We start from the raw sequence: 23,540 nt of genomic DNA, 5'->3' as shown, positions 1-23,540 counted from the left end.
CTAAACAGAGTGCCAGTTCAGTCCATTTTTACTGGGCTCAAAATTTTTAATCAGAGTGATGAAATAAAATTCACATTTTGTGGCAAGACAAGAAACAATTAAACGTAGAATTTCTCTCTCCCGGTTTGGGCCTCCTCAGACCCTTTAGTGTGTGCTGTGTATCTGCATTAACCAGACCTCCTCAGGTGAGAACCTTCTTTCCTAATCGTGTAAGGAGCAAAGACGACCCACTGCTGCCTCTGTACACGCAGATCTGGTTGTGTAAACTATCAATATGTCATTTGATATGTAACACGTTGTCTCAAAAAGGTATATAACTGTTCTTTGACCAAAAATGGGCCCAACAGTCCTCAGGGCTTTCTGCAAGACTGTCTCCTGGGTAATAATACTCAAATTGGCTCAAGTAAAATTTTCCATTCCTTCCTTAGATCAGCTATTGATTAATTAATTGAAGGGCCTCAATGAATTTCTTCAATTCTTCTTTCAGTAAGGCAGCGACACTCTGGTTGGATGATGTGCGCTTCTCTGCATAATACAGATCGCCGGCTTTTCTGATTAAAACATCTTTCCTGTCTACTGACACTTGCCTCTCGATTGTTGGCTTTTGAGCGGTGAACAGCTGAACCTGAGTTTGGTAACAAATGTAATCATTTGGTTATTTTTATTCACAGGCAGCATTGATTTCTTTCTTTTTTATAAATTTATTTAATTATCTTTGGCTGCATTGGGTCTTTGTTGCTGTACGTGGGCTTTCTCTAGTTGCGGCGAGCGGGGGTGGGGGGCTACTCTTCGTTGTGGTGCGCGGGCTCCTCATTGCAGTGGTTTCTCTTGTTGTGATGCATGGGCTCTAGGTGTGCAAGCTTCAGTAGTTGTGTCACGTGGGCTCAGTAGTTGTGGTTCACGGGCTCTAGAGCTCATGCTCAGTAGTTGTGGCGCACGGGCTTAGTTGCTCAGTGGCATGTGGAATCTTCCTGGACCAGGGCTTGAACCCGTGTCCGCTGCATTGGCAGGGGGATTCTTAACCACTGGCAGGAGGATTCTTAACCACCAGGGAAGTCCAGCATTGACTTCTTATTAGGCTGGCTGCTGTCATATTCACAGGTAATGTCCCATGTATGCAATAAGATGGATATTCTTTCAGAGAATCAAAATTGTGAAGACTTTCAAATATGCATTTGTTGGTAGTCAGATCAAAACACAAGAAATATGAAGTTTTTGAAATATGATAATCATATTTTTCACAAACCTTAATCGGTTACTGGCTCAGTGTTATGCTTATGGTTTCCAGTTAAGATAACACCTCAGCCACAACAATGGCTGTACTCACCCCATCTTTATTCAAAATTGAAGTTCCACACAGAAAAGCAATGGACTTTTTAAATGTAATAATGACTTCTTTCCCATTTTCCAGGTCTTTTATCCTACTTCCTAGCCATTTAAAGTCTGATAATATTTCTTCAAAATAAAAATCCTTCTTTTTTTAAAAAAATAATTTATCTATTTATGTATTTTATTTTCGGCTGCTGTTGGGTCTTCGTTGCTGCACACGGGCTTTCTCTAGTTGTGGCAAGCAGGGGTCACTCTTTGTTGTGGTGTGAGGGCTTCTCATTTTGGTGGCTTCTCTTATTGTAGAGCACGGGCTTTAGGCACGTGAGCTTCAGTAGTTGTGGTACGTGGGCTCAGTAGTTGTGGCTTGTAGGCTCTAGAGCACAGGGTCAGTAGTTGAGGCACACGGGCTTAAGTTGCTCCATGGCATGTGGGATCTTCCTGGAGCAGGGCTCGAACCTGTGTCCCCTGCATTGGCAGGCAGATTCTTAACCACTGCACCACCAGGGAAGTCCCTAAAATCCTTCTTTAAGTGCAACTGGATACAAAATTTTGGAAGAGACACTGCTGAGGCTAACATATAAACATTATTCACATCAGAATTTCTTGATTTATTTTTCTGGCAATCAAATATCCACCCCACCCCCCCCCCCCCCCCCCCCCACCAAACAAAGTTGCCAACTCATTCCCCGTGAAAACTTTCCATTGACCATCCTCCTGGAGTTCTGCCACAGCCAGCTGGTCTGCACTGGGACCTGTAGATAGCACTATCTGAGCGTTCTCTTTCTCTGCCAGTCTCCGGGAAATTTCCAGCACAGACTCTCCTTCATATTTGGGCATTTAATGGTAGAAAAGTCTGGATCAGGATCTTTTTGTTCTGGTAATGGAATTGGAGGCTTAAAACCAAACACGTGCAGAGTCAACTGCACATAGTCATGTCCGACCCCATGAAAAGATATATGTACACATTTCAAGGTGGTCTTTGAGTTTGATTCCCTGTGAAAACCAGTCTTTTTCAGATCTTCCATGTGTCTCCTGTAATGTCCTGCAGAGAGTCTCTCTCCAGTAGGCTGGCATTCACTAAATCATTATTCCGGGAAGCATTCCAGGGTTCCACACAGTCCTCTATGCGTTGTGGACTTTCTTCACCATGAGGAGATGTGATCTAAACACCAGTTTCCCAATAGAGCCTTTGTCTGTTCTCTTCCTTGCAGTTGTGAGAGGCAGTAATCATCACACCTCCAACTGCTTTGAGCTCCTGGACTGCATATGATGTAGGAACTTATTTCGGAAAAAGGTACACAGAAACATCGTTAGCCAGCAAGACTGAAATGGTGAGTTTAGGAAGTCTTTGGATGCTGCAGCTGTTAGTTACTTGACTCCAGCTGTCATACCCAAGACAAAGTTTCTCAACATCTCTCAAGGTATTTGTGCATCTTCTGTGTTGATTGGATTACTGTAAGGTCATTAATATAGCAAAACCCTGCCACCAGAGCAGAACCAAGTCCTGCAGCTCCAAAAGTCATCCAGCAACAAAGAAACTCCTTGTTTGTCCCATTCAGTAACAGATTTTCAAATTGTTCTTTTGTTTTGGCATTGTTTACTGGTTTGCAAAGGGTGGCTAAATATAAAAAATCAATCAATGTAATTCACTACATTGATAGAAGTGAGGTGGAAAGACCACACAGTCATCTCAACTAATGCAGGAAGAGTATTAGACAAAATCCAGCAGCCTTTTATAATGAAAGCACTCAGAAAATCAGGAATAGAAGGGAACTTCTACAACATGATAAAGGCCATATGAAAAATCCATAGCTAACATCACATTCAGTGGTGAAAAACTGAAAAATTTCCCCCTAAGATCAGGAACAAAACAAGGATGGCTGCTTTTACTATTTAATTCAACATAGTACTGGAAATTCCAGTCAGAGGAGTTAGGCAAGAAAAGGAAATACAAGTCACCCACATTGGAAAGGAAGAAGTAAAACCTTTTCAATATGCACATGATATGATTCTATTTATAGAAAAACCCCAGAGTATGTGCAGGAAAACTATTAGAATTAATAAAAGAATTCAGCAAAGTTTCAGGGTACAAGATCAACACACAAAAGTCAGCTGTTTCTATAAACAGCAAGGGATAAATAAAAAAGTAAATAGCATCTAAAAAAATCTGGAAATAAATTTAACCAAGAAGTGAGAGATTCATACGTGAAAAGTACAAACATTGATGAAAGAAGTTAAAGATATAAATAAATGGGAAAAAAAAGGAAAGACATCCAGTGTTCATGAATTGGAAGACTTAATATTGTTAAGATGTCAAAACAATCTTTAGAAAGAAGTTGAAGGACTCATACTTTCCAAGTTCAAAACTGTACTACAAAGCTACAGTAATTGAAATAGTGTGGTATTGGCATAAGGATAGTCATCTAGACCAATGGAATAGAATTGAGAGTCCAGAAATAAACTCATACAACTATGACCAATTGATTTTTGACAAAGGTGGCAAGACCATTCAGACAGAAAAGAATAGTGTTCTTGACAAATATTGCTAGGACAATGGGATATCCACATGCAAAGGTAGGAAGCTGGATCCCTACGTTATACTATATATAAAAATTAACTCAAAATGGATCAATGACTTACATATAAGAGCTAAAACCATAAAACTCTTAAAAGAGAACATAAGGGTAAGTCTTCATGACCTTGGACTTGGCAATGGGTTCTTAGATATGACACCAAGAGCATGAGCAATAAAAGAAAAAAAAAGATAAATTGGACTTGATCAAAATTAAATACTTTTCAGGGAATTCCCTTGATGTCCCAGTGGTTAGGACTCGGTGCTTTCACTGCCAAGGGCCCGGGTTCGACCCCTGGTTGGGGAACTAAGATCCCGAAAGTCACGAGGCACGGCCAAAAAAAAAAAAAAAAGTTAAATACTTTTGTTCATTAAGGACATTATCACGAAAGTGTAAATACAACCTGTAGAATGGGAAAAATATTTGTAAAAGTCATAAATAAGAATTTAATATCCAGAATATGTAAAGAATTCTTATAACTCAACAGCAAAAAGTCAAACAACTCAATTTAAAAATAAGCAAAATAGGGGCTTCCCTGGTGGTGCAGTGGTTGAGAGTCCGCCTGCCAATGCAGGGGACACGGGTTCGCGCCCCGGTCCGGGAAGATCCCACATGCCGCGGAGCGGCTGGGCCCGTGAGCCATGGCCGCTGGGCCTGCGCGTCCGGAGCCTGTGCTCCGCAACGGGAGAGGCCACAACAGTGAGAGGCCCGCGTACCGGGAAAAAAAAAAAAAAAGCAAAATACTTGAATAATTGTTTCTCCAAATAAATAATACAAATGAAGGGGAAATGTATCTCAAAACCACAGTGAAGTACCACTTCATAACTACTAAGATGGCTTATCTTTAAAAATGGAAAATAACAAGTGCTAGCAAGGATGTGGGAAATTGGAACTCTTGTACATTGCTTGTAGGACAGCAATGTAAAATGGTGTAAAATGGCGGTTCCGCTGTGGAAAACACATTGGCAATTCCTCAAAAGTTTACACATAAAATTACTATATGATCTTTTTTTAAAAAATAAATTTGTTTTTGGCTGTGTTGAAAGCTGCGCGCAGGTTTTCTCTAGTTGTGGCAAGCGGGGGCTACTCTGCATTGGGGTGCGTGGGCTTCTCATGGTGGTGGCTTCTCTTGTTGCGGAGCACAGGCTCTAGGCGCATGGGCTCAGTAGTTGTGCCTCGCAGGCTCTAGAGCACAGGCTCAGTAGTTGTGGTACATGGGCTTAGCTGCTCCGTGGCATGCAGGATCTTCCCGGACCAGGGATGGAGTCTGTGCCCCCTGCACTGGCAGGAGGATTCTTAACCACTGCGCCACCAGGAAAGTCCCACTATATGATCTTGTAATTCCACTCCTAGATCACTGTGCTATGCCCTCCTCCCCCACCCCCCAACTTAAATGTTGAAGCCCTTACCCTCATGTGATTGTATTTGGAGACATGGTCTTCAGGAAGTAATTAAGGTTAAATGAGGTCATAAGGGTGGGGCCCTAATTAGGATGTCACTATGGGGGTCACAGGATATAGTCTTTTTAAAAAAACTATTTATTTTTTGGCTGCGTTGAGTCTTTGTTGCTGCGTGTGGGCTTTCTCTAGGTGTGGCGAGTGGGGGCTACTCTTTGTTGCGGTGCGCGGGTTTCTCACTGCGTTGGCTTCTTGTTGCGGGGCACGGGCTCTAGAGCACAGGCTCAGTAGTTGTGCAGCACGGGCTTAGTTGCTCCGTGGCACGTGGGATCTTCCTGGACCCGGGCTCAAACCCAGGCCCCGGCACTGGCAAGTGGATTCTTAACCACTGCGCCACCAGGTAAGTCCCAGGACATAGTCTTTTAAGAGGAATCTACCTGAACACAAAGAGGTCATGTGGGCACACAGTGAGATGGCAGCTGCCTACAAGCCAAAAGAGGCTTCAGAATGAAACCTACCTTGCCAGCATCTTCACCTTAGACTTCCCGGCCTCCAGAACTGTGAGAAATAAATACCTGTTGTAAGCCACCCAGTCAGCGGTATTTTGTTACAGCAGCCTGAGCAGACTCTGACACCCAAAAGCATTGAAAACTGCTCATATAAGCACATGTATAAGCATGTTCATAGCAGCACTATTCGCAATAGCTGAAAGATGGATCCAAACATCCATCAATGGATGAACGGATAGACAACTTGTGTTATTTAATACAATGGAACATTATTTAGCCATAGAGAGGAATGAAGTAGATGATATATGCGTGAATCTTGAAAACATGCTGAGTGAAAGACACAAAAGGTCACATATCGTTTTATTTCATTTATATGAAATATCCAGAGTAGATAAATCCATAGAGACAGAAAGCACGTGGATCAGTGTTTCAAAGGGGCTGAGGGGAGGGAGCGTTGGAGAAAGTACTTAACGAGTAAGGGGTTTCACTTCAGAGTGATGGGGATGTTTTAGAACCAGACAGAGGTGACAGCTGCACAACACTGTAACTGTACTAAATGGCCCTGCACTGTGTACTTTCATTTTATGTTCTGCAATTTCACCTCAATGAATTAGTTAAAAAAGACTCAGGGGTGGTGTTCCCGTATGTCAGGATGACATACTGCTTTAAGAAGCACGTGGATTTGAGCAATGTATGGGTAGGTGGCCACGGATATTGCTGGCACCCTGCCTGAGCACTTATCCCCTACCTACTTTGAGTGTTGAAACTCACAGCTGCCCTTTCCCCAGGGAACTGTCCTTGCTAAAACAGGAGCCCTTTTGCCCTGGACACCATGAGTCACCCCTTCCACCTCCTCCTCACACACTTGGTCAACTGGCACAAGAAGGGCCCTGGTCTCAAAGTGGGACCGTCCTTGTAAGGCAGTTTGTCCTCCAGAGCTTCCCTAGGGATGGGGAGACTGAAGCTGGTCCCCAGCAGAGACAGAAAACTGCCACAATGAGTCATCTGAACAAGAGTTGCCTCCTCAGGCTTTGCTTCCAGGGAACCTGATGCAAAATGGTTACGTAAAGCCAATACTGATGGTGAATTATATGGTTTTTGAATTATATCTCAGTGAAGCCATTATATTTAAAAAACACTTATTAATCATTTATAATAACTAAAGGGTTGTTTCTGTCCTTGTTTTTAAAAGTACATCTCACCAGGGTAACGCATTCCTGAAATTTCCTGGTCGGGTTAAATCTGTGAAGTTGAAATTGTAAGCATCAGTAATCTAAAGGGTAAAAATGCTTGTTCTTGACTCCCAAACAAATACCCATTCTTTTAAAAACACTAAATTCCACGGAAACGGTCTCTGTGACAATAAATCTAGAGATAACATTACAGGTCACGGCAGTCTCCCCTTACTAATGTGGCTGATGATCCGCTCGTTCTCTTGTGACTCTTTGCTCAGAGAAATCCATGCCCACAAAGCATGCACATCTATTCAACGTAAATAAAAATAAATTAAAAAAATGGAAATGATGTACAAGATGATCATAAAAGCATCCTAGTGAACCACAAGTCCTGGAGATAAATGGAAAAGGCAGCATGAGAGTTCTCAGCAGCCCTTGCCACCCAAGGAGGTACAATGTCCACACTAGTCCTCAAGAAAAATGAAGGAAATCCTCCCTTGTTGAAATAGGAGTTTTAAAGGAAGCTTTCCGAAAGTCAATTTTTTACAATGCAAACAGGTGTGCCTTGTGGTGTGGCTGTATTGACCCTCGATGTTTACAACTATGATGTTTGTGTATTACTAAGTATGGCCAGACCAGTCGCCTGCTTTCACATGATGTTAACAACAAACTTGGGCCTGTGATCTTGGCCTCGCTGTTCATCAATGTACTGGCTGTACCTAGAAGAACTCTGGAAAAACTTACGGAATGAACAGCTCTCTGCTCAAAACCATTTTCTTAAAATGGTTGGTTTCGTTGGGAGACTAGAGGAAAAAGGATAGTCAGGAATTAGAAATCATTCCCTTGGTAGAAATGCAACGAATAGGCCCTGAGGTCAGTTCTGGGAGGGGGAAAAAAAACACCTAAATTTCCTTTTATTTAAGAGACACACACAGAATGTTCCCCGATTTTCTTCACCGTCCCACATAACCTGGAGGGTCCATCCTTAATTCTGCCTCAGGGTCTGGTGTGGACCCCTTACACCTGTTGATGGCACTTGCTGGTGTTGACCCCTTCCCTGCCCGACTACAGGGGAGGGAACAACTGTGAAGGGTCAGGTCTCACGGGCCATGGCAGTGGGGGAAGCAAATGGGATGGTTGGGTCTGTAGGAGGCATAGCAGGGGATGGCCTGGAAGAATGTCTCACGTGAGAGCTGAAGGACTGCCGAAGGGAGGGGTATTCTGAACTCCCCCCCCTCCCCAAGTCGGCCGTGGAGAGAGGCCTCCTTCCGTGGCTCAGGAGGGAGATGGGCTCTCGACGCGGCCACGCTGCTCTTTGCCCAGCATATCCTCCTCCTTCTGCTCCAAGCTGATGCTCTGTGAACAAGGTTGCAGGTGAGGCCTGGCCTTGCATTTGCCCAACTGTAGCTCTGACACCTCTAGGGGCAGTGCCCTCGACGAGCACGTGTGGCCTGCAAAGTCGGTCTGTTGGGTTATGCTCTGCACCCCTATGAAGGGAAGCCGCTTCCTCTACGCCACCTGACATCCGGGCCTGACCTACCTCAAGCTCCTGCAAAACCTCATCCATGAAGTCCCGGGAGTTCTGTTTGTAAGACACAGCTAATCGAATTGCATCGCTGAAGAGCTGGAGGTAAGGTGAAGGTGGTGGGAAGGAAAACAAGGCCGTGGGGCCAGTGGCCTGGACTCTGCCTGCCCTGTACCCACTGGCCCCGTTCCCATCATATGTCCACACAGTACTCCACCCTAAAATCAGCAAGGTCACTCCTCAATTCACCTTTTCCCTGTCACCCTGACCCCATGCATGGTCAACGTACCTTTTCTTCACCAAGCCCAACCCACCACCGGCCCTACTGTCAATGCTCACACGACCCCTTCCTGTCACCACATGCTCAGCACAGCCCCCAAAACAGTGCCCGTCCTCTCCACCAGCCCTGCAGCCAGCCCTTCTCTCCATCGCTTCCCTGGTAACTTCAGCACCAGGCCTTCCCCGGCCTTACGAGACTGTCTCTGCAGTCTCCCATTACCTTCACAACGTTGGTACCATCAGCAGCTGAGACAAAGTACAGGGGCAGGGAGAACTTCCTGGCAAAACTGAAGCTTTTTTGGGTCATCTTTATGTCTGCTGTAGAGAGAAGGTAGGACATGGGCCTGTCTACAAAGGCAAAGGGAGAGAATTTTGCAGGGTGGGTCACTGGAGGTCCCCATTCTAGGAAGAGGGACGAGGAGGGACAACCAGGGGACGTGTCTTAGAAAGAATTCACTTCACTGGGATCTGTATCTCGAGAAGGCAGGTTGGCTCACTTGGATCCTTACTGGGAGGGCAGTGATGGCAAGAAACCAAGGGCTGTGTGTCGGGAAAAAGAATGGACCATTGACGGTTCGCTGGCCCAGCAAAGGAAGAGGAAACGTGTGACGGTGGGTCCCCCCATGAATTGCTGGCACCCAGATGTAGGGTGGCCTCACCATCGATTTTATTGGCCACCACAATGCATGGAATCTCTGGCCTGAACTCCCGAAGCTCTGTATACCAGGTGCTCAGGTTCTTGTAGGTGATTTTCCTCTGCACATCAAATACCTGCAATTAGCAGAGGAAAGAAGACAGCCCAAGTGCATCAGTGTCTCTGCATGCCACCCCCAGGTGACACACACACAAGCAGGCAAACACGGGCTTGGCAACTCGGACCACGCACCACTCTGAGCGGCCTCCCCTCTAACCACAAGGGCTATGCCTTGCCCACCCTTCTCACCCTCTAGAACCTTCATCTTGTCACCTTATTTACCTATTTTAACCAGATTTTATCATTTTACTTATTGATAAGTCCGTTACAAATGGTAAGCTTTTTGTTTTTTTCGTAGTCTAACTACTGCTTAAACTTTGTTTAAAAACTCCTTTATAATGGGACTTCCCTGCTGGTCCAGTGGTTAAGACTCCACACTTCCAATGCAGGGAGCGTGGGTTCCATCCCTGGTTGGGGAACCAAGATCCCACATGCCACGCGTGGTGTGGCCAAAAAACCCCAAAACACCTCCTCTATGATAATCTTAAATGTTTCTAGAATTTCCTTTCAGTTATTTTGATTTACTTTTAATTATAAACTTTTAATTTTGTATTTTAGACTTTGCAGAAGTACTTTTGTCTTTTATTATTTTGTAGCTTATCATAATTCTATTAACTTTCTATAATTTATAGTTTTTACCTATTGAAAAGTGCCCGCAAGAAGCATGAGCACTGTGACTGGCTCTAGGGCGGGGAGGACAGAAGCCCTAAGATGCTTCAAGTTGCTGCTACAGGGATCCTTCAAGCCCCTCGCAGGAGCTCCTCAAAGGCCAGCTTTCTGTTGCCCAGACACCCTCCAGAAGAGACTCACATGTCCAAACTGCCCCAGCACAACAGTGGATTGAGATGCACAACCCTGTAACCTGCTGGAATGGCAGATCTTACTTCTAAACAACCCAGCCCTTCACGGGAGTAACCATGTCCAGGGCCAGGGATTCCCCCTGCATGGCAGTGGGCTCTGGTCAGCAGCTGTCACACCTGAGGCAGCAGGAGGTCCACCTGAGAGGCTCTTCTATGGTACCCTCCAGGCCCAATTTCAATAAATGACTACTTTGTCTTGAATTCCCAATAAAGACTTCTTTTAAAATACGCTTGTAATGAAACTTCCGGAATCTGCTTCACACCTCCCATGGCTGCCTTCCATGGTGACTGTTAGTCACACTTTGTCCAGGTCTGGTTTCCTGAGCTTCCTTTCCTTGTTTTGAGAGCCGAGGAGCTGGTTAGGCTGAGAAGCATACCCTTTGGGGTTTCAAGGTGGAGGGTGGAACCCCAGCTCCCTCTGGGACTATCAGGTCCCCATGTGGTCACGAGAGGCTGAGCGCTTTCTACCGGCAAGGCCCCCTACAGCAGGCTGGGGCTGGTGGTAGGCACCTGCACATACAGGTATGCAGGGAGGCTGGCAGGACGAACACCCCAGGTCTCAGAAGAGGGCCCAAAAGGAGCTAGTAGAGATGTGTCAGAGGCAAGAGGTCACGACTGCTGGCACTAGTCTGCCCCCATTTGCCTTACCCTGTTACCCTCTTTTGTTTTGTCCCATTATAGGTACTAGCATTAAATTTTGGAAAATTTCAAGAGATCTTGTGCTTAAGGGACAGAAGAGCCTGAGAAAGGAGCCAGTGAGTTTGTGGGCAGGAGGTCCTAAAGGACACAGGTTTACAGTTCCTCTCTCTATTCGTGGCCCTTGCCATAGCTGAGTGTCAGGCTCTCCTGCGGCACTTGTCACCCACTGGCTACTGGGCTGGACCTCTGAGGGCTGTGCTCTAGACAGCAAAGTGAGAGGCTGAGACGGAGGAGGGGCCCATTTTGGAGGGGAAAGCTCCCTGGGAACCAGAGCCTGCTCAGCCCCAGCATCTGCCCCTAGAGAGCCGCGGATGAGGGAGGCCTCCATTAGGGAGGGACTGTGTTGGACTCTTAGATGCTCTGCCTGATGATGAGGCCCTGAACTTGCTCCTCCCGCTGGAACTGTGGCTCCACACGCCCCCCCACCCCCCACCCCCCAAAGAGAAGCTGGCTCTGGCGTGTTCTCACTCCGAACCTCTGGGAAGCATGTGCAGTCTGAAGCCTGTGCTAATCCTTCCCTTCAGCACCCAGCCCTGGTGAGGAGGGCTCAGTCCTGCTGGGCCCTTCATCCCTTCACCCCTCAGGCCAGACTTGCCCAGAGCCTTTGCCCTCCAGTTGGTTTCATACCATGATGCAGGCGTGGGCCTTGTGGTAGTAGGAGGCGTGCATGCTCTGGAACCGCTCTTGGCCTGCTGTGTCCCAAAAGTCTGCAATGTGAACACAGCTCTGACTGCCTGATGGGGGATGAAGGGCAGAGAGCCCCAGACGCTGAGCACCTCTGTGCGGTGTCTGTGTTCGGAAACACAGGCACCCGTGGGAGGATGGGGAGCAACGGAGACCACACAGCTCGCGGGTGTGTTGTCAGGATGTAACGCACCTGGGCGTGCGTGGGGGCAGGTGAGAGGGAGACCCAGGGCCAGGAGGAAGGAGAGTACAGACAGGGAGCCCCAAGAGGGAGAGGGTCAGTGACCTCCTTCCCCCACCTATAAGATGCAGGACGCTCCAAGGTCACAACTAGGTCCAATTCCCATGTGTGCTGATCACAGAGGGTGGACACAGTCAGGCCGGACGTGTGGTCTGGCCAAGGGGAAGGTTGTGACCACATTTAAAGCCAAACCCTTTGTGGCAGATGACACTCAGACCAACCTTGTTATTTCTTTACACTGGCTGGAGAGCACCGGGACAGAACCCCGCGTGCTTCCTCCCACCCTCCCTGGCTTCCGGGCTCTCTGGGTTGTACCTATCACCCTTCATCCACGCCTGGGGCCTCATTTCCCCCTGCTTGATTCTCTCCCCCCCCACTTCTCCCTCCTGAGAGTGGTGTGGCTCGGCACTGTGCTGCTCACCCACAAGGACAGTCTTGCCGTCCACCGTGGCCGTGTGCTTGTACAGGGTCAGGGCGTGCGTGGACAGCTGCCGGGGCTGACTGCACTTAGGTTAAGGGGCAAAGATGAATGAAAAGAGACGTAAGCAAGGTGCTGGGGGGCGGCTGCTGGGGGGATGGAATGGGCTCTCTCTCTCCTTCTTTAAGAAGTTACTTAGATTTTAAACTGAATGAGTGTTGCAGACAGAGGATCAACTTCAAATATCACAGGCACAAGCTCCATGGAAAGGTGACGGGTGGGAGAGGTTGGGATTATGTCCTGGCCACCTAAGTCCAAGGGAAAACATGGAATGGAATTTTACAGAGCAGCTGTTTGAAACAGCATCACGTAGTTGGCCAATGAGACTGCGGGGATGCCCCAGCTCCCCATGGATGGGGCTCTTGCAGGCCAGAGAGGAAACCCAGCCATAAGAAGCAACATGACAGTTCCAGGGAAAAAAAGTCTTCATAAGCCAGACAGCTGACAAACTGTTTATGAACTGTAGTTTGCTTTTTGCAACCGTATCAAAAAGCTTGGGGAATAACATTTCCTGAAGCTGCAAGATGCTGTGTGGTTTAACCATCGGAGCTGGGATGATGCAGGTGGGTGGGTGCAAAGGAGAACTCGGTAGAAGGTGAAGTAAGATACACTTAGAGTCTACCACGGGGGGGCTGGGGCCCCGGGCAGGGAGCAGGGCGCTCTGGGGCTCTTCTCACCCCCAGTTCTCAATGGACTCACTCGGGAAGCTTTTAAAAACCATCCCAATTGTCTCATTCCAAACCTGCACAATGCAACGATTCACGGAAGGAGGGTGGGGCTGGTGGTTCCTATTTTACAAAGTTGACTCATACCAGAGAATGTTTAAACATTAGAGAGCCCAAGCTCTGAGGTCAGAGATGTTAAGTGACTTGCCCAGCGCCAGAGCTACTAAGAAGGAAGAGGTGGGGTTTGAGTCCAGGCATTTGACGAGGTACTTACTGTTAGCCATTCCACTGCTTTCCTAATAGAAAGCAGATCCAAATGTGAGTAAGCCTGAAAATATGCAGCACCAACAACATGTGATGCCACGTGGGTCAGCTGGTGAGAAGCCAGCATGAAACAAAATCTGCGAATTTACTCACTTATCCCTCCTCCCTGGACCGCTGGAGCAAAGGGGTGGGCAGTGGGGCTGAGCTGGCCTGAGGGTGGAAAGGGCCACAGGAACAAGGAGCATTTCAAAACTTGAAGGATACAATCCATCCATGAGAAATCTCTCCATAAGTCTGTAAGGAGAATGTGCAAGTGGTCAGGTGCATCCCTCAACGCTCCTGCCTGCCCCTGTTGCACCACCCAAGGGTTGAAAACTTGGAAGCCAGCTGTGGCTTCCCCCCTCCCACTCCTTCCACAGCTACACAGTTTCCTTTCAAGGACAATGCCCAGGAACCACCCAGCCACCCTCTTTCTGACTCCCCTTAAGTTCTTGACACCCTTCGGCTATAATGCTGACCCAGCACCCACAGATGCTTTCCCTGTGGGCAGGGACCCCAGCTTCCTCCTTTTAGGGAATAAACAAACTGTGGTACATCTGTAATATGGACTACTACTCAGCAATAGCAAGGAAACAATTACCGATATACCCAACAATTTGAACAAATCTGAAGGGTATTACGCTGAGTGAAAAAGGTCACACGTTGTATAATTCCTTTTATACAATGCTGCCAAGATGACACAATTATAGAGATGGAGAATATCAGTGGCTACAGGGGTTAATAGGGGTGGTAGGAGGTGAAGTGGGGTGGGTGTGACTATAAATGGACAGCAGGACCGAGGTCTCTGCAGTGATGGAATAGTTTTGTACCTTGAGTCCAGTGATGCTTACACAAATCTACACGTGTGACAAAATGACACAGAATTATACATATGCATTGAACTAATGCCAGTTTCCTGAATTTGATCTCGTACTACAGTTATGTAAGATATAACCACTGGGGAAACTGGGTGAAGGGTACACAGGCCCTCTCTGTATTCTCTTTGCAACGTCCTGTAAATCTGTTATTTCAAAATGAAAAGTTAAGAAATAAACAAAACAAAACAAAACAGACTGGGAGAAGCTACGTGCAATGCCAATCACTGACGAAGAATTAATATACAGAGATTATGAACGGCTCTGATACGTGAATAAGAGAACACACACACAACCTGGGTCCTAAGAATATGAACAGACAATTCAGAAGAATGGCTAAAAAACATATGAAGAGATGCTCAATCTTGAATGATTTTAATGTAAATTAATGATTTTCATGCAAATTAAAATAAAATGAAGTAGCACACACATCCTTCAGATTAGCAAAGTTGAAAAAGTCGTATGATACCAAATGTTGCACATTTTGTGGAAACTCTTGTACTGTGCCGGTAGGAGTGCGAACTTAATATACTACTACTTTGGAGAGCAACTGGGATAAGTCAAAGTTTGAGCTAATCCTAAAACTGGGCAATTTCACTCCAAGTCTAATAGACTGTGTGCCCAAGATGATAGGCATAAAAATATTCACTGCAGTATTGTGTCTAATACCATAAAAATTGTAATTTCATAACTGTTCTTCAACAGAAGAATGGACAAATATATTTTAGTACAAAAAAATTTAAAATAATTACTAAGTGCTTGCCATTTGCCAGATACTATGCTAGGTGCCATGATATAACATTTAACAAAACAGAGGAAAATTCCTGTCTTCATGGAGCTTACAGTCTAGTGGGTGAAGACAGACAGTAGACACACACTTAAAATATATATAGCCACATGTATGGTCACTGGATTTAGAAAAGCATTACTGCAATTCAACGGGGTAAAGGATTGTTTTATCAAGAAATGGTGTGGAAACAACTGGATATCTATGTAGGAAAAAAATGAACATTACTTGAGGACATTACTTAAAATGGTGGAGTATGAAGTTCTATGGGTCGCTCCCTCAACTGAAACAACCAATAACTGGAAAAAATGATCAGAATCAACTATTTCAGAACTCTGGAACCTGACTGGACACAACGACCAGTAGAGTGCTGGATAAAAGGAGAGTGCTGGTCTTGTGCAAAAGAACAACACGCACCAACCAGCAATGGTCACCCACTCCTCAGGCCCACTGCAGCTAGGCGGTGCCCCGTGTTCCAAATGTCTGGCTCCAGTAGAGATACTTTCCTCAAAAAGTTTGGCCGAGGAGCCGGATCTCAGCTCTCTCAGGCTTCAGAGTCTTCCCCTGCTGGCATCTATTGGAAATTTAAAGGGATAGGAATACTATTCCCTTTGTTTCTTTCCCCTTTTGGAGCCAAATATTTAAGGAAATCTTTATCAGGTCACTGTCTGATCACAGATAATGGAATAGAAATATCAGTGACCACACACAAGAAGGAATATACACTTTGCAAAAATAGTATATGGAAAAGTTACAAGTGGATACTCCAGCTCTAAACAAGCAGAAATCAGCCATACCCGAGGAGTGGGAATATCTGAGTTCCAAAGTCACCACATCAAAATACTCAGAATGTCTAATTATCAACCAGAAAATTACAAAGCATACAACGAAACAGGAAGGTATAGCCTATTCTCATGATAAAAAGAATTTAACAGAAACAATACCTGAAGAAATCCAGACCCTGGAATTACCAGTCAAAGAAGTTAAATCAATTATCTTAAATATGCTCAAAAAACTAAAGAAAACCATGGACAAAGAACTAAAGGAAATTAGAAAGCAACATATAAACAGAATGAGAGTATTAATAAAGAGATAGAAATTATGAAAAGAAACCAAACGTATATTCTGGAGCTGAAAAGTACAATAATTTAAATGAAAAACTCCCTAGACAGTTTCAACAGCATACTTGAGAAGGCAGAAGAAAGGATCAGCAAACTTGAAGATAAGGCAACTGGAATTATCCAGTCTGAGAAGCAGAAAGAAAAACGAGTAAAAATGACCAGTGCCTAAGGAGCCTATCAGACAACATAAATCATCCTAACACATGCATCATAAATAGAAGAGGGGTGGGGGCAGAGAGACTAGTTGAAGAAATAATGGCTAAAAACTTCCCAAACCTGATGCAAGACATGAATGTACACACCCAGGGAGCTCAACAAACTCCAAACAGGATAAACTCACAGAGATCCACATTATAGGCAAATTGACAAAACTCAAAGACAAAATCCTCAATAAGATAAACAGCCAACTTCTCATCAGACACCACTGAGATCAGAAGGCAGTGGAATGATATATTTAAAGTCCTGAAAAAAAAATTGTCGAAAAAGAATTCTATGTTCAGCAAACTATCCTTCAAGAATGAAGGAGAAATTAAGACATTCCCAGATAAACATAAGCTGATGTGGCTTATTACCAGTAGATCTGTCCTATAAGAAATGGTACAATAAGTCCTTTAGGTTGAAATGAAAGGACACTAGACAGTAACTTGAAGCCGTATGAAGAAATAAAGATCTTCAGTAAAGGTAGCTACACAGGTAAATATAATAACCAGTATTCTTGGGCTTCCCTGGTGGTGCAGTGCTTAAGAATCCACCTGCCAATGCAGGGGACATGGGTTCGAACCCTGGTCCAGGAAGATCCCACACACTGCAGAGCAACTAAGCCTGTGTGCCACAACTACTGAGCCTGCGCTCTAGAGCCCACAAGGCACAACTACTGAGCCTGTGTACCACAATTACTGAGGCCCACGCACCTAGAGCCCGTGCTCTGCAACAAAAGAAGCCACCGTGATGAGAAGCCCGTGCACCACAACGAAGAGTAGCCCCCATTTGCAGAAACTAGAAGAAAGCCTGTGCGCAGCAACAAAGACCCAAAGCAGCCAAAAAAAAAAAAAAAAAAAAACCCAAAAACCAGTATTCTCCTATTTTTGGTTTGTAACTCTTCTTTTTTCCCATGATTTAAAAGACAAATATGTAAAACTATAATTGTAAATCTATGTTAGTGATCACAATGTATAAAGTTGTAATTTGTGACAAAACAATATCAAGGGGAGGGATAGAAATATATAGGAGCAGAGTGTTGGTATACTATTATAACTAAACTGGTATTCAAATAGGCTGCTATAAATTTTAGATATTAATTATAATCTTCAAGGCAACCATTAATAAACAACTAAAAAAATTATACAAGACAGGAAGGGACTCAAAATAGTACACTACAAAAAATTAAAAAAAAAAAAAAAAGAAAAAGTAATGGAGTACTTGAGGAAAAAAAACTGGAGACATAAAACAAATAGCTAAATGGCAGAAGTAAATCCTTCTTTATCAGTAATAGCTTTAATTATTGTTGTTGCAAATGAGAATAGATAAAACTCTCCAATTAAAAGTGAGAGATTGGCAGAGTATATTAAAAAAACATGATCCAGGTATGTCGTAACTGTAAGACACTTGCTTTAGATACAAGGTCACAAAGAAGTTGGAAAACAAAAGGATGATAAAGATATTGCATGCAAACAGTATTCAAAAGAGAAATGGGGTGACTATACTACAGTCAGACAAAATAAACTTTTAAGTGACAAATGTTAGAAGAGACAAAGAAGGACATTATATATTGATAAAAAGTTCAATCTATCAAAAAGATATAAAAGTTATAAACATATATGCACCGCACAACAGAGTCCCAAAACATATGAAGCTAACACTGACACAACTAAAGGGAGAAATAGAGAGTTGCACAATAATATATTGAGATTTCAATACCCCACTTTCAATAACGAGTAGAACAATGAAACAGAGGACTTGAACCACACTAACTAGGTCTAACCACCAATTAGACCTAACAGACATACACAGGATACTCCACCCAACAATAGTAGTATACATGTTCTTCTCAAGTGAACATGAGTTAGGCCACAAAAAAAGTCATAATAAAATTTAAAAGACTTAGATCATACAAAGTATCTTTTCAAATAAAATGGAATGAAACTAGAAATTAATAACAGAAGAAAAATCACCATAAGGTGGAAATTAAATCAAATAGGGAAGATTTAGTCAAATTAAATCAATAACAGAACTGTACATCTTTAGGTAGTAGACATGAAAGAGGAAACTAAACTCAAAGCTAGCAGAAGGAAGGAAATAATAAAGATTAGAGTGGAGATAAACAAAATACAGAATAGAAAGACAACAGACAAAAATCAGTGTAACCAGAAATTAGTTCTCTGAAAAGATCAACAAAATCAACAAACCTTAGCTAGACTAAGAAAAGAGAGAGGACACAAATGATCAAAATCAGAACTGAAACTGGGGACAGTAACATCAATTTTACAGAAACAAAAAGAATTACAAGAGAATACGATGAACGAACAAGCTGGATAACTGAGATGAAGTGCACAAATTCCTAGAAACACACAAACTACCAAACAGATTCAAGATGAAATAGAAAATCTGAGTAGACCTATACCAAGTAAGGAGATTATATCAGTATTCAAAAATCTCCCATAAGGAAAAGTCCGGGACTGGATGGCTTCACTGGTGAATCCTACCAACCATTTCATGAACAAACACCAATCCTTCTCAAACTCTTCCCAAAAATTGAGGAGGAGGGAACACTTCATAATTCTTTCTATGAGGCCAGTGGTACCCTGATTCCAAAGCCAGACAATGACACTACTAGAAAAGAAACCTACAGGCCAATATTCCTCATGAATTTCGTTGTAAAAATCCTCAAAAACATCCACTGGCAAAAACCAAATCACATTAAAAGGATTATACATCATCAAAAGGACCAAGGGAGATTTATTCTCAGAGTATAAGGATGGTTCAACTTAAAAAAATTAATCAAACATGTCATATTAATAGAACAAAGGAAAAATCCTACATATTCATCTCAATAAATGCAGAAAAAGCATTTGACAAAAACCAACACCATCTCATGACAAAAACTAGGAATAGAAGGTAATTGCCTCTAGGATAAAGGCCATATATGAAAACCCCACAGTTAATACTCAACTGCAAAAGACTGAAAGCTTTCCCTTATAATGAGAAACAAGAGGATGCCTACTTTTGCCACTTCTATTCAACACAGTACTGGCAGTTCTAGCCAGAGCACTGCGATGAGAAAACAGTTATTGTGAGTTGCTTCCTAGACATTTTACGGCATGACAATCCTGCTCACACCTAAAGTCTGGACATTTAGATGAGGACCTGAGTTTAGGATTCCCGCCACAAGTTCCTGCTTTGCTTTTCCCAGGGCACCTTTTAAAATAAACAGACTTGAGGCTGAGAAAAGTTAGTGACCTCTGCCCCAATCAGCAAAGCCCCTAGGGAATTACTGACAGCTACCTGGGTCTAAGGATATGTTAATAACAGATACAAGTGGAAACCAAGGTGAAACTGGGGCACCTGGGTATAAGACTAAACTAGGCATCTGGTTAGGGGCAAGTTTACCCTCATCCTGCGAAGGCAGAAATGGATGTGTGCCCCACTGGTCCAAGACAGCTGAGAAACAGGCTCACACCCTGTGGAGACAAGCTGCCAGCACTGCAGAGCCTCCCTTCAGGGGGAGTTCCACGCCTGTGCACAGAGGCACTGAAGTCAGTTAAAAGAGTGAGTCAATCTTTACACTGGGACTTCCCTGGTGGCGCAGTGGATGGGAATCTGTCTCCCAATGCAGGGGACACGGGTTCCATCCCTGGTCCAGGAAGATCCCACACGCCGCAGAGCAACTAAGCCCATGCGCCACAACTACTGAGCCTGTGCTCTACAGCCCAGGAGCCACAACTACTGAGCCCGTGTGCCACAACTACTGAAGCCCGCGCACCTAAAGCCCATGCTCCGCAACAAGAGAAGCCACCGCAGTGAGAAGCCCACTCACCTCAACAGAGTAGCCCCCGCTCACTGCAACTAGAGAAAGCCCGCTCGCAGCAACCAAGAGCCAACACAGCCCAAAATAAATAAAAATTAAATCTTATAAGAAAAAAAAAATCTTTACGCTGCTTACAGTCAGGCATCATTTCTATCCACTCTTCTCAACTCTGAGTTCTTTCAAGACAGTATCTTCACCACCTTTCTTCGACCTGTCGCTGGTTGTGCCAGTCACACTTCTCACACTTTCCTCTCCCCATTCCCACCGTCTGCATCTTGCAGTCTCTCAGCCCCATACCACACACAGGAATACCCCAGCTCTCACCTCACCAGGACTGCTTCAGTAGTCTCTAGGGTGACCCGTCCCATACTTTCTGCCAGGACTCATGGATAAAGCTCAGTTTCCTCAGTCCTGTGACTTGCTCCTGGGGACGCCCTCCTCCCCAAACACACACAGCTGCTGATGTGACGCTCCCTTGTTCCCCCATGCAGACCTGGGCTCCAGCCAAGACTACTCTCTCACCACTCCCATAGAAGCTATACTCCTCTATGCCTCTGGAGGAATTTTCTAACAACCCAGACCCACTCTGGGCCTGGCATTTCTTCCCTAATCTCCCAACATACTTGGACTTGCCCACAGCGCTGTCCCCCAGGCAGATGATTTTCACATTGTCATCGGCATCGTATTTCTCTTGGTCCAGCTCACAGGGTTTGGCTCTGTCCCCGGCCATTGGCTCCTGGCTGTAGAAAGGGGATCAGCTCAGGGGACGGGGGTCTTGTCACCGTCTGGGAAGATCAAGAAGAGGCTGTTGTTAAAGAGATGAGAAGTCCCCTCCACCAAATCCACTTCCTCTTCCTGGACAGGGGAGACAATGAGCTGACAAGAGAGGGGCCCAAGGAAACACTTACATCCTTCTCTATTCACCACTCACCTGGCTAGCACTTGCTGAATCATGGGGCTGTAATCTTGTCCCCACCCAGATCTTCTGAGAGTGGTTTACCCTATGTCATCTCTTTACTTCAGCTATGCTCAGAACCACAACTCCCACTCCCACCTGGAGAGACTATTCTAAAGCCATGTTGAAGCTTTACCAGTTTTACCTACAAGCGTTTTCTCACTTGTAAAGCAGGGACAAAACTCAGTGCCCACATCACATGATTGAGTTGAGACACTGTCTGACAAAGAGACAGGGCTCTGTAAGCCTGAATTCTCATCACTGAATGACAGATCACAGAGCCAAAGAACCCTAACCTGTATTCCTGATCCTCTACCTCATGCTTCTCACTTCCACTTCATTTTCCATCATACTGCCATCAGTAGCTGCCTTTTCCTCTCTCAACTAGGCATTCCCCAGACCCTCTTCTCTAGGGTTATTTCAACCTCTACTAGTTTCAGGTATCTCCTAAATGCTGATGATGCCAAATCTGTATCTCCACAGAGATCGCTTCCCTCAGTGCCAGACTCAGGTATGCAATTGCCTACCACATTTTGAATAGCGAACTATTCCACACAGGCAAAAATAACCTGGGAAACCTAAGCCCTGCCCACCCCAAAGTCGCTCCTCACGTTCTCTGTCTGTACAATACATCCAATGCCAACATCGAGGCGTAACAATCTCTACCTCTATTCCACTATCCTCATGTCCTTAAGCCCAAATATAACTTCACAAACATTACTGGGAATGTGCCGTAGTCCACACTCTGAGTTAACTCGGCACACAAAAATGATGCAACGACAACGCAGCATCAGTGCTCGCACTTACTGAGGGTTCATCACGGGTACATCTTGCACCCGGATAGGAGACACGATGGCAAAGTCTACTGTGGCAAGAGCTATGACAGACGTGCACACAAGGGTGGAAAATACCGACAGGACCCCTGAGTTTCCCTAACTGCAATGCTACTGTTTCTGCTCAGGTAGGGACTCAGCCTTCTTTACCGAGGTACCCTCAGCCTCAAAAGCAGTGACTGGGAAGGGGCAGATGCCCGATAAGCATAATGAGTGGCTGTCCCTTCTACCTCCACCCTGTAGCTGGAGCGACCTGTTCGGAAGCCAAACGCGGCCAAACCCGTTCTCAAAGACCTTCAATAGGTGTCGATGTCCTCGCCACCCAGTGGATAAGTTCTCTTTCACTCAAGTAGTTTTCGGGCACCAAACAGGTCTGAGAACCACTTTACCCCCGCAGCCAGGCTGGGCTGCCTTCGCCCCCCCCCCCCCCCCCCCGCCGTTGCCAGAACCCACTGTCCCGTTCTTCCCCGCACGGGCCAAGGGCCCGAGGACAGCCTTGGAGGGGCGGTTCCCACATGCGAGGCCGCCACCCGCGCGACTTCGTCTTCTCGGCCGTTCCCGGGCGAGTTCTGGAGACCAGGAGCGCCGCAGGTCGGTCCGCCGACGGCCAGCCGCCCTCAGGGCCCCGAGTCCCCCTCGGATCCCGCCCCGTCCCGGACCCTGCCCTGTCTCGGACCCCGCGAGTCAGCCCGGGTCCCACCGCGGTTCACTCAGCTTCCAGCGCTGCCCGCGTCCTCGCAGATGCTACGCAACCGCGCAAGGACCCTAGGAGGGCTGCCCGGCCAAAGGCCTGAAGGACCTCGCCGGCGGCTGGCTGGCTAGTCCAGTGCCGGGCGAGAGTACTGCCGGTCAATGAGTACCCGGACCGGGCCGGCCTGGGGCTTCCAATAGCCGGAGTCTGGGGTGGGCTTTGGCCCCGGGGCTGAGCCAGGGTTCAAGCGGCTGTAGGCCTTGGGGAGTGACTGGGCGGCCGCGGGGGGGAACGACTGGGGAAGCGTTCCTGAGGCGTGGGGGCGCGGCCTGTGGCGTATGGGGCGGGGTGCAGGCACGGGGGCAGGGTGCTCAGGTGCGGTGGGTGGGCCATAGGTGTGGGGCCGGAGTCTTGTGTGGGAGTTGGTGCCCGAGTGCGGGGATTTCTTTGGGGGTGATGGAAGGGGCGCAGAGCAGCGCTGGGGAAAGTGGAGGGGTGGGGCCTCATGTGTGGGAGGCAGAAGACTAGGTGATTTCTAAAATTTGTAATTCTCTCTTGGGGCCATTCTGAGCATATTTTTCTTTCTTTAAAAAAAAAAAGTTTATTTATTTTTGGTCTTTGTTGCTGCGCGCGGGCTTTCTCTAGTTGCCGCGAGAGGGGGCTACTCTTCGTTGCGGTGCGCGGGCTTCTCATTGCAGTGGCGTCTCGTTGCGGAGCACGGGCTCTAGGCACACGGGCTTGCGTAGTTGTGGCACGAGGGCTCAGTAGCTGTGGCTCGCGGGT

The 23,540-nt window shown here is 45.9% G+C and overlaps 1 protein-coding gene and 1 pseudogene across 17 annotated transcripts; both read right to left on the bottom strand.

Moving 5' to 3' along the window:
• Positions 1–2,957, bottom strand: LOC116760444 (annotated as a pseudogene).
• A 3,194-nt stretch (positions 2,958–6,151) lies between these two features.
• Positions 6,152–22,947, bottom strand: RABL2B (RAB, member of RAS oncogene family like 2B). Of its 17 annotated transcripts, none has more exons than XM_032645523.1 (9): positions 22,743–22,947; positions 20,902–21,063; positions 13,697–13,726; positions 12,447–12,526; positions 11,728–11,807; positions 9,447–9,558; positions 9,008–9,135; positions 8,524–8,607; positions 6,152–8,339 (listed from the first exon to the last, which is right to left on the bottom strand). In XM_032645523.1, the coding sequence occupies exons 2-9, from the start codon at positions 21,006–21,008 to the stop codon at positions 8,259–8,261; spliced, it is 702 nt and encodes a 233-aa protein (XP_032501414.1). In that variant the 5' UTR covers positions 21,009–21,063; positions 22,743–22,947; the 3' UTR covers positions 6,152–8,258. The 17 variants fall into 17 exon arrangements, with proteins under 17 accessions (XP_032501414.1, XP_032501426.1, XP_032501422.1 ...); XM_032645535.1 differs by having other exon boundaries at positions 9,008–9,102; positions 22,743–22,945; XM_032645531.1 differs by having other exon boundaries at positions 9,008–9,105; positions 22,743–22,932.
• Positions 22,948–23,540: the final 593 nt, after the last annotated feature.

Source organism: Phocoena sinus, chromosome 10, assembly GCF_008692025.1.
Source record: "Phocoena sinus isolate mPhoSin1 chromosome 10, mPhoSin1.pri, whole genome shotgun sequence".
NCBI lineage: Eukaryota > Metazoa > Chordata > Mammalia > Artiodactyla > Phocoenidae > Phocoena > Phocoena sinus.
This window is presented reverse-complemented; position numbering and strand designations above follow the sequence as displayed.